The 12,285-nt window shown below is 40.2% G+C and overlaps 1 protein-coding gene across 1 annotated transcript in view; it reads right to left on the bottom strand.

Annotated features, from left to right (window-relative positions):
- Positions 1–12,285, bottom strand: part of PRODH (proline dehydrogenase 1) — a 185,193-nt gene that overhangs the window by 39,411 nt on the left and 133,497 nt on the right. The window contains exons 9-11 of the mRNA XM_088465355.1: positions 11,097–11,189; positions 7,215–7,361; positions 4,005–4,180 (exon numbers count right to left, since the gene is read on the bottom strand). Of these exons, the coding sequence (XP_088321481.1) occupies positions 4,005–4,180; positions 7,215–7,361; positions 11,097–11,189 (416 nt within the window). The remainder of the gene's footprint in view (positions 1–4,004; positions 4,181–7,214; positions 7,362–11,096; positions 11,190–12,285) is intronic.

Below are 12,285 nucleotides of genomic sequence, written 5' to 3'. Positions count from 1 at the left end.
TCGTGAATAAGACGCATTTGAAGGTAAAAAGTCACAAAAAAGATGCTTGGCGCTACAGAATCACGCCACGGCATGGCGCGACTAGAAGGGCTGTTTAACGTGCAAGGAAGTAATATGTATGTGGACACATCTGTACATAAAAGATTATGTACTGCTGAGGACAATTTTATTATGAGCCAAATAAATAAGTATAAAATAAATATGCCCTTGCACTTTATTTTATTGTTAGACAACCTGATTCATGTTTTTAAAGAAAATACAATTACTTTATTGAACATGTTGGCCCTGATGCAGAGGGAGTTCAACACCAGTTGGTGTAGAGTATCTTGTGGGATTTTGCTCTGCTTATGTCCAATATAGTGGGCTAACACATATGCACCCAAGGAAATTGCGCAATTCTATGACTTAGGCCTGCTTTGCATGTGGACGCCTTCTCCCTATTTGCACCATCCCCTGACGACCCCTTCTGCCACTTATTTCCTCTTCATCAGAAGAGGAGTATAAAGGTACAGGGTGGAGTCATACTGGCTGACTACCAGAAGTGACATGGACAAACCCAAGGATAGCATGTAAGCGCAATCTACTGAGTTTAATCATTTGTGCCCTATAACCCAACTATTTCTGGCGATGACCCTGATGGTGGGAAGATTCACTGGCAAACGTCAGTCAATTTTTTTCCCATATGAATTGCACTAGTATTATGACGGTACTTGTACAGTCATAATACCTATTACAAGTTTTTTATTTTTGGGTTTTCACAATTAGTCAAAAAAGAAAGCCCAAACCTGGACAGCAGGTTCAGAGACTGGCCAGCAAAGCGGTAAGATACCACTGTGGTCTGTATTACAGGTAAATATGACTGAGCTGCACAGGTGATATTTGTTTGATAAATTGTGGTGATATGGGTACTTGTTCTCACCATGCAGAACTGCCTTTATGTTTTTACTTCATCTTGCCCCACATGCTGGCTACACCTCTCCAGACACTACTGTACTAGTGAGTGGGGGGGACATACAGTAGCATGCTGTTGCATTGGGCCCTGTGAAGGATAAAGAGACTTCACTTGCAAGAATATATGACAAGAATTTGGGTGAACATATGAGGGATGAATAAGCCATGATTCCATTTGTGAGAGATTGACTGATACGTTGGTGGATTCTCAAATACACATTTGGAGTAATATCCAATTCAGTGATATACTGTGAGACTGGTTATTATCTATGCTGAACATCTACTTGCATCCTAACAATTAGGAGTGCAGATCATTGTTGTTTTATACAGGGTGTGCTGTAAAAGCCTTACATCTCAGTGTAAAATTGGAAACGTCCCTTGTAACTTTTTATTTTGGAAATGCATAAAGAATGCTCATAACTGCCTATCAACTAGATCAGTGTTTCCCCAACTCTAATCTATTTTGGTGAACCCATCTGTGGGAACAGGTTGGATAATTAGTGTCCAGCCAACTAAATATGACCTGTGCATTATTAATGAAATGCTCACAATATAAACTCCTGGGGGTGTTCAATGAATGTAGTTAGTAAGCACTGATTTAGAGCAATGATTTGCACCTCATCTCGCTTTACAAAGACCATGGCACAAAAGCAGTCACATAACACAGAGGCAGAAAACAAGCCTCCCCATAGCAAACAATATTCTAGCTACTCTGAAAAGTTCCATTGATATCTACAACTGATTTTGCAGTTTACCTTGGCTCTCCCAACCCAACCTTGGCTCTCCAACAAATATACAACAACTTGAGGTTTGCTGGGGAAAAGGACTGAGGTCTCTAAGTCTTGCTGTGACACACACTGAATGTAAATAGCACTATGTATTGTTAAAGTCAAAATAGAAATGAAATTAACTCAATTGAATCTGCGATATATTGTATTGCATATGTTCGGAAGTGATCAAATAACTCTGTACATTTGTTTTATTCAAGTATGTATGTAGTTACTGTTTATTTGTAAATGTGTATCTTCCAATAAGAATCTGTTTGTAACTGTTTGTACCTGGCACTCTGAGGACATAAGCACACATGGATATGACAAGCAAGAGGTTACGGTGAGTCAGGAAGGCAGTTGAAGCATGGCAAATACAACATTGTGTTATTACAATGTCTTTACCTGTAATCTACTGTGTAATAATCAGTGTATCTAAACTGTACAGTGTTTGTGAGGTCATTCCTCTTTTGTTTGTGGTCTATAAACTGACCTGCACTGTCCCTGGAAAACAGAGCCTTCCTCATTAGAAGCCGTATGTTGGTACTAGCCGCACATGTGCATATTATTGGTGGTACTTTTAAATCACTTTTATGTCCAATAAATCTTCCATAATTTGGAACCACACAAACCTGACAGCCAATTATTTACTTTAACAATATACACAATAGTACAATCAGTAGGGTAATGCTAAGGACGTTAATTAGAAATTAATAACAAAGTGGGTGCCGTGGAGCACTTGCAGGGGTGCCACGGTTGGTGGTCCAGGATAGGATCAAATTAGTTCTGGTCCATGTGATAGGGAAAACCAGAGCTGGTGGCTGCCAATCATTATATATGTGCAAAAACAAAAGCTCAACCCTGTTCACCACCACACAACTGTACCTAAGGCCACGTAACTAAACCTATGGATGACAGATAAGACAACCAAATTCATTTAATAATTCTTGCAGAATTTCTTGATAAGCCTAGGGGTGCCGTAAAAGAAAAAAAAAAAGGCTGATATTCTAGGACGCAATGATTCAAGAAAGTGTGGGAACCACTGCCTGAAGCATTAGATTTACTTGTTTTGTATTGGTCAATTTGAATAAATAGAACATGTTGGATTGTATGTATGAGCATTTGTTTAATACAAAAGGTATGGTTTGTGGGCTGTAGTAATTGGGGCGATATTCTACAATGTGCCAGCCTTGCTCCCCAAACATGTGATGTCATAATGTAATGGAGAGGGCACATCTGAGATCAGGAAGGAGATGATCACCCGGAACATCCTTAGAAACTCTCCATCAACTCTCTAGGCTGCAGGGTGTCATTCCAGGTGCCACCAGCTAGGCTCTTCCCACCCCTAGTTACAGTCCTGTATGGTTTAACATCACAACCTAGATGCTTAAATTTGAAAGGTGCCTTATACCACTCATTTCTACTAATGTGTAACATTTAAGGGTCGAAAGCGATGGTTGTACAGCTAGTGCCATAGCCCGGGGAGTAAGGCCAAAAGCATTGTTGCTGCCCCAATGGCACCCGTTTACAGGGTGCACACTGCTGCATAGCAAAGTGCAGGGCATGACTTTGTTGTGTTACATCATGACTTGAAGAGCGCTGGGGTAGGGTGTGTCTGCACAGGGCTCCCCTGAGCCCTACTACGGGTGCTGCCTGTTTTATCCTACTCTTCACACAATGACACTATCCCAGTCACATGCAGCTCTATAAACTTACAATAATACAAAACGGGCAGCCTACTGCCTACCACAACTTCAGCAATACACTCCAGAAATACACTCCTGTGATGCGGAGATAACTTCACTTTCATTTTCTACAGCTTTGAAGGCTTCAAAACTGGGGACATGCAGATAAAGACCGATAACAAATGAGATCAGAAGCCAGCCGAACTCTCCTTAATAAAAGATCACTATTAAATTTGCTTTCCTATTCTATAAGGTGATGTGTTCTTGATCCTACAAATATATATATTTTTCTTTCTGTGGAAAAGTAAATTAGAAAAGTCTCAGCTCTGCAGATATCTATGGCTATGTGATCTATGCCATTTTAAATTGTATTCTACTGGAGAGAATATGTTCAGAAGTTGATATAAGGAGCACAGCTGTTATACGTGACAGGTCCACTTTACGGCAATCAGCTAGTATTCAAAACTAACCATTATCGTTACAATGGCCAATTAGTGATAGACATTTCCTTTTCAAGAACGATTTGAAAAAAGTAGTGTGTGAAAGTGGTAGCAAGGTAAATAAAATGTCTACATAAAAAATGATGTTTCTCTATGCATACCTATGGTACATCTCATTGGTTTTCTCATATGTAGGATTGATTGGGTCCTCGTAGCCCACCTCTGCTGCACGACTTCTTTCCTGTTGCATGTATGCCCCTCTTACTAGCTTAGCACCAAAATGCCAACCCTCTCGTCGAGATAACTCTACATCAGCAGTCACATTGTCATACGCTTCCTATGTAGAGAGGAGAGCACAATCATTTGTCATATTATAAGCACAGAAGGCAGTTTTGTGTCTCTTAATTTGCATTAAAGCAACAATAAATGAAATTAGATTGTATACACAAAGAAGCCTAGTATGCATATAAAATAAAAAAGATACTCTAGAAAGATATTCTATTAGATTATAATAAATATACAACAGATTGTAAGTGTCTTACAGCCAGCAGAAAATGCTATTATGTCTCCAGCAGATACTGCTGGGCCTCAATTAGCACCATTCTGTATAGTATTGAGAATATATAGCTGTCAGGCATATTCATTGCATAGTGATATCACACAGTGTCTTCAAGTCACATACAATTACATTTTGTTGTATGTTGCAAGACTTAAGTGAATTTTGTATAGTTTCGTTCAGCACTTGAATGAATATACTTATTGGAAGTTGGAAATGTCAAAGAACAGAGAAAGCACTGCAAAACTTTAAAAGCTTTTACGGAAATTGGATTATATATATTTTTAAGCTATTACATTAACACAAACACTACACATGCAAATTAAAAATGACACATTTGTTACAGCAAGGGCATATACAGGTTGAGTATCCCATATCCAAATATTCCGAAATACGGAAGATTTTTAGCATGACTGAGATAGTGAAAACTTTGATTTTTGATGGTTCAATGTACACAAACTTTGTTTAAGGCACAAAATTATTAAAAATAAAGTATAAAATGACCTATAAGCTGTGTGTATAAGGTGTATATGACACATAAATAAATTTCATGTATGTACACAAACTTTGTTTGAGCCACAAAATTATTGAAAATATTGTATAAAATTACCTGCAGGCTGTGTGTATAAGGTGTATATAAATCATAAATGCATTCTGTGTTTAGATTTGGGCCCTATACCTTAGACATTTTAATATAATATGCAATTATTCCAAAATAAGGAATATTCCGATATCCAAAATACCCCTGGTCCCAAGCATTTTGGATATGGGCGACTCAACCTGTAATAAACTGCACAAGCCAAAACGTCTCATTGTATGGCTTGTCAGAAGTGACTAGCAGCCGCACAACTGCTTACTACTCACTTCAGTGCTGCCAACCAGGGAATGTTTGATTGGAAGCACTGCATGAGCAGGCGGAGCCTCCCTCCCAGACTTGTAGCACTGTTAGCCAATTATTGTCTAATACAGCCTGTTCCCTACCTAGTTTCCTTTAATCGTTGTTCGGAGCTGGGGAGGTACCGAATGCTACGATCCTATTATCCAAACTAACTGATTTTGTACACAGACTCAGGATCAGATAGGAGAAGAGGTAGCCATTGTGGGATGGAAGAGAAATCACAGGTAGCAGAGTCAGTAAAGCTAGCACCGATATCTGCCAGCATATTGGCTCACTTGTGCAGTCCTTGCACCAATTATGGCTGAATATTCTATAGTCTTCTAGATACAGATGGGTGCACATACATCTAGCCTCCTGGCACGTTAAACAGCCTTTCTAGTCGCGCCATGCTGTAGTGTGACTCAGAAGCGCCAAGCGTTTTTTTTGTGCGTCTTTTTACCTCCAACTTCGTCTTATTCGTACAATCATGCAAATAACCCGCACTCGCTCACAGAACATAGCATATCATTTTAATCATAATCAGAAGATGCTTGTGCTACCTATTCACATTGTTGTGCGAATAAGACGCATTTGAAGGTAAAAAGGCGCACGAAAATACGCTCGGCGCTACTGAGTCACACTGAGCTCCCGCGTTGTGTGGCGCGACTTGTAGCGCATGGAGGATAGATGTATGTGGGCACATCTGTATATGGTATTTTTTATAATTGGCACCTGACACATGAAACAGACATCTTTCAGCTAATATATACTAGACTATATGGTCTCAGCTTTTCAGGCTACAAAAGGATCTGTTTTTATTGGAGGCCCACTAAGTAATAGCTCAATAATGTTTTTGTGTATTTTTTCCTTTCCTTTTACTCTTCCCTTCCCTCCCTGGTGTCTCTTTTTCGCTTCTCTTTGCGGATCTCCACTTTTCCCTCATCTCCCGATATTTTCCTGTCTCTCCCAACCCTCCAACCCGCTGAATCTCCCAGCCAGGTCCACGCAGAGACTGCTATGTTTGGCAGTATAGGAGCAGAGTCCGTATATTGGCACCATAGGTCCGATATCCACCGACATCATTTTCATTAGCTCTTCGTTTCATTATATAGATATAGCACAGCATGCAGCCATCAGGAATGCAGACATCTACCACTACAGCATATACATTGATAGAAGTTGTGTGACCATGCTTTGACATCTGGTATTTGGACTCTTTTGAAGATTTTTGTTTTCTTTCTTATCACATCTATTATTTATTAGTGTATGAAAAGTAATTCAACACCACGGATATAAAAAAGATAAAAACACTAATGCCGGGCATACACTATATATGATTATCGGGCCGATCCGTCCAATATCAGCTGATCCCTCCGATAATTGTACTGTGTGCAGACAACCGAGGGTTAAATATCGGTCGGTCATGCCGGATCGTCCAGCATGCCTGTCCAATGCAATATTTTGTATGTTAAATGTCGGGCCCAGCCGCGGCCGACAGACAAACATTACCCTTGTCTCTCCCCAGGGGCGGAGTGCAGATATCGGGGCCAATACACAGATATCTCACAGTGTATTTCCACGATATCTGCTGAGTGTTAGGCTGCCAGATAAAACGTATGTCGGTCTGATAGGCATTTTACCTGGCAGTGTATGCCCGGCATTACAGAGATGTTTCCATCTTTCATTGCAGGTGTGGGAAAAGAGGCTTACCGTCTATTATACAACAGGCGATTCACCTGACAGCACATAAGCAAAACAAAAACGGATCTAGTGGCAGGAATAATGTAAACACCGTATTTTAATCAGACATTTAAATATATTCTGTATTTTGCATCAAAATAATCTGTGTGTATGCCAGCTTGTAAAATACAAGGTGCATTGTTCATTGTACATTGCCTTGAGCTGAGTAGTATTCATCATTGCTGCACATCCTCTCACCTTTAAGTAGCACTGGTATGTGTTGAAGATAATGGGATTGCCCTTGTTAAATTTACGCTGCATTTCCAATGTCAGACGGCTGATTGCAGGTTGGAAATAGGTCTGTTCTGCATCGACCATCAAACGAACACCTGTTTCTAAGGCTTTCTAGATAGAACAGAAACAAATGTACAATAAAGGCACTGACTGTCATTGAAATAACAGAAAAGACATTGGGATAAAGACGAAGAGACAAATCTTTCAAAACACGTCAAAGAGCCCCTTACCATTCTATAGATGTGGGTCTTGACAATGAAAATAAGCAACCCTTGTATCTGGTATCAGGGCCGAAACTAGGGGTGTGCAACCTGTGCCATCTCACATTGCATGTGGTTTGCAGGGTGCCTGGAAGAGCACCTTGAAGCCAGTGGCGCTACTGCAAAACCGCTTCGGAGGGGCAATCAGTGCATCCTGTAGAGCAGCTTGGAACGTCCTTGAGACACTCCGTGCACTGCTTTGCTTTCCAGAACCGGTGACATCACGGGTTCAAGGGGCGGAGTTGGCACAGAGCGCACTGCTGCCCTGTTATGGCGCTGGCTGGTATATAGACCATGATGGATTCAGACATGTAAACAGACAGACATCCCTATGTCCTGTACGGTTGCACATTATACTCACATCACATAATCAGGACATCATACACAATAGCTGGGCTATAGATTACAACATCCCCTTTATAAAAAAAGTTACTTATTATCAATGCTCTTGGGCACAACACAGAGCTGCTCTATGGATTGATTTAAATTCTGCTCATGTTTTCATATCAAAGTTCAATAAAAAAAACAACTTAGCTTAGCTAATATACAGACACAAAAGGAAATGAGAAAAATAAGATGAGGTATTTAGCGAAAAGTATAAAATGCACTTAAGAGTTTATCAGCAGTAGTGTTAGGTATAAGAGTGTATTAGAAAATAAATTAAATACATACATTATACACAGACACTATGGGGGTCATTCAGACCCGGTCGTTAGCGCCGATGCGCTTGGACCAGGTCGATGGCCCCCCACAGAGCATGCGCACGACTGCGCCGTCGTGCGCATGCGTGAGACCCGCTACGACCGACAGCGCCGGTCGTAGCGGGTCTCGATCCAAAGGGGGCGAGCTGTCGATGTTGATTGACAGCTCGCCCCGTTTGGAAGGCAGGCCGGGGGGGTGGCAACCCAAACGGGGGCGTTCCCATGGGAACGCCTACCGTTTGGGGGCGGCCCCACTGACATCACTAGTGACCCATCACTAGGCCCCACTGACATCACTAGTGATGTCAGTGGAGAGCTTCCGGCTCAGACAGATGGTCGCGATGGTCTTGACCATCGCGACCATCACCTTAGGCGGTCGTAAGGCTGTGGGTGGTTAACCCACAGCCTTACCACCGCAAAGGAGGACGTCTTGAAAATTCAAGACGTCCTCCCCTCATTCAGACCGACCGCACGCTCTGTGCGACCGGCTCTGAATGAGGTCCTATATGCTTTCATTTTCTGTATAGCATGGCACCATAGCAGGTAAAAGAGTTGAATCAACAAATAATAGCCAATCCCCCCGCCTCCTATTTCAGTAATAAAAATGTCTTCTCCAATGTCACCTCAATCTTATTGTTGGTAAGGGCTGAAGTTGAAGCAGCAATTCTGTTGTAATTAGACAATTAATATCTTTCTTTTTTGTGTAGCATCCAATAAACTATGTCATCCTAATCAATTTGTTTTAAGATGCTAGAAACGACTCCTTAATAACCTATGCTGCAAACAACTGGGTGATATATATTTTTTATTTCATTAAAGTTCAAAAAGAATGCGTTTGTTTGCATTTCATTATGAAAGATTACATTTCAGCATTCATACATTTATTTAAATTAGTGCTTATTAAGGGATTTCAAAGACTTCCTGATCTAGCTGACATTTCTAAGGGCTGTTTCTACCCTTTTAGATGTGTGAAATATAGTGGCATTGATTTACTGCACCATCAGAGCCATGTTTACAGCTCATCTTAGGAATGCTGGATCTAAATATTAATGAGGCTCTGAGAGTCATTCTGTGCCAGCTCTTGACCAGCCAGGTTTCTTCACATCTAATGGTTTGTGAATGCAAAGAGAGGAAAACCACAGGACAGATTTATATAGAGTCAAATGTACCAGCTTTAACAAACTTTGGTGTATTTTCAAAACAATATGGTTAGGGGATTATTGTTTACAAGTTGCTTATGTTCTGATAAACAGACTGTTGAAATAGCATTATGACAGTTTAGTTATAAATTCTCTATTGTGAACTGTGTACTTACAGATTTGTCCACATACATCTATCCTCCGTGCGCTACAAGTCGCATCACACATAACGTGTGAGTGCCGCGTGACTCTGCAGCGTTGAGCGTCTTTTCCCTTAAAATGCACCTTATGCGCAAAGCGATGTGAATAGGACGCACGAGCAGCTTATTAAAATGATAGCGGCTGTGACACTAACGTAGCATTATGCATGCGGATACAGCCATAGTAGCACACAGAATATAGGCATGCCGCATATCATTTTAATCAGCATAAGCCAGTGATTCTCAAACTGTGCGCCACGGCACCCTGGGGTGCCTTGGGACACATGCAGGGGTGCCTCAGGATGATTGACCATAAATAATTTGATTTGTTGCTGGACCATGTAATGTAAATATGTGGACAAACAGAAGCACAAACCTGTCCACCACCACATAACTGAACCTAAGGATGACAGGTAACCACAATTTACTTCACTTTACTACTTCACTACATTTTTTTCTAAATTTCTCAATAACAAATATTGGCTTAGGGGTGCCGTGAAATCAATGCTGATACTCTAGGGCGCCGTGATTCAAAAAAGTTTGGGAACCTCTGGCATAAGCTGTTGTGTGTCCTATTCACACCCTTGTTTAATTATCGCCTTTGCTCCCAAATGTAAAGTGTTGGAGTATGTTTTTAGTACATTAATGTTAAAATAAATAAATACATAATCAGAATTATTATTATGGAAGGCCTGTCCTGTCTACAATGCGCTCGTGCAATGGCAGCCGGGCATGCGCTCCAACGGCTCCCATGGACAAAGTGCCGGAGAAGGGGAGGACCCACTGTGATAATAGTAAGCAGCAATTGCCACAGCCTGACAGAAAAGTCACAATCACATATTAAGCAAAAAATAAAATAAGGGTAGGTCATGAATATGTGATTACTACATATGATTATTGTGGGCATATGTTGTTTCCAAATGTTTGGTCTTATTCTTAATTAATGTTAATAGTCAAGTTTTAGATTTTTTACACAACCACTTTCTAAAAGAGTGCCCCCACAATATAGTAGTATGTTTCCTTTGTATTTTCCATTTGCCTCACAAAAGAGAAACCTTTGTGCCCATTAAAGGCTGTGACCCGACCAACACAAAGCACAGGACTAGACAAGAAGCAGACCATTGTGCTCAGCATTTATGCATTTGCCAAAACATGGTCTTCTGTAAAACAAAAGAATAACAGACAGAAGGTGTCCTTCATTAGCTTTATGCGGGCAGTAGGGTAAGCCATTTCAGCAATCATATGCACTTATCTGTGCAAGTGTCATGATCAAACCTAGTAATACATTTGAACAACAATCAAACAGCAACACTAGTCAAGCACTTACCCCATTATCATTATTATCGTATCAAGACCTGACAGTCCCCTACCTGCTCTGAATAGAGACTTATTTCATGTACTTACTTGCATTAATGTTTAATTCTTTAGAACCGTGTTTTATCATTGCCATTTACCTCTCTGTGATGGGTTATATATTGTAACTGGACATGTACTGCAAGAAATATACAGCTTGTCAGGTAAACCAGATAGGAATAATGTTCCTGACCTTTGCAAGAACATCCATTCTCTGCAACATCCTCTTCATCTGCAGGTCTTCTTCCTCTGTGAATCTTGACAGATGGGGTTCTAACTGGCCACTCTGAAAACGTGCAAACAATTAGCCTCATCGAAGGTTAAAGGTGGTAAATATAAACAAACACCTTTACATAAGTACTCACGGTGATAAAAATCCTGATTTTTTTTTTCCTTTTTAATTCGAAAACATTTCTTTATTGCCTGCAGAACCCTCTAAACATAAGTATGTCAGTGGTGAAATGGTTTGTCAGTTCGATTTATTCATCCACTGCAAATTTATTCAGGTGTGAATAAAATTCTGCCTAATTTATGCAAATACATCCCTACTGACTCGGTACGATCAACACAAAAATGAGTTTATTCTCCCTTACAACTGAATTCCTCTGCCGTACTGCATATGAAAAAAGGACACCACTTTATTTATAGTTAATTTCTTGTTGATAGGCAAAGGTTAGTACTTTTGGAAGTGATACAATAAAATAAATAAATATAGAAATAAAATAAATAAAAACAAAAAAAAATGCAAGAGGAACGATTTCTGTGAAATAATGAGTACACGATGTGCATTAAAAGTGTCAAATGGAACATTAAAATGCTATCAATTTATACTTCTATTAAGAGAAGAATAATAGAAGCAATATGCTATTAAATTCCACAGACATGCTATAAAAGAAGAAATTCTGCTGCAACTGGCTGGAAAGAACAGATATTAAATCAGCCTGCTCCGGCAGAGATGTAAAACCCATACAGTAATATAAGGTCAGGGTCACTAATCATGATTGACTCATCATCAGCAAGGTCAAGATATCATGAAGATGAATTACAAGTATAAGGGTCATGACAAATAGAACACAAACGTTCTCCTGTCTTCTGGTCGTCTAAAGTGCTCTGTGATTAAACCGCCCGCAGGTCTGCGAAAGGCCAGATGGTGGCACAGTTTCATTACATATCGCAGAGCTTTTCTCAAAAGTTGTTTGATTGTTTAGCATGCTGATAATAAGCAAAAGCCAGGAATTTCACGCGTCGTGCAGGTGGAAAATCCCATAAGATTTTTCCCCTCATATCTTGCTGTAAAACATTTTATTAGAAATATGCCCAAAAAAAAGGATACAACTCTAAAGCCGCAGGGTAGCAGGAGCACACGGGGAGATGAGTGTGAA

This window comes from Taudactylus pleione, unplaced genomic scaffold, assembly GCF_031769625.1.
Source record: "Taudactylus pleione unplaced genomic scaffold, aTauple2 ptg000062l, whole genome shotgun sequence".
Taxonomy (NCBI): Eukaryota; Metazoa; Chordata; class Amphibia; order Anura; family Myobatrachidae; genus Taudactylus; species Taudactylus pleione.
The sequence above is the reverse complement of the archived record's forward strand: the minus strand, read 5'-3'. Positions and strand labels throughout refer to the sequence as shown.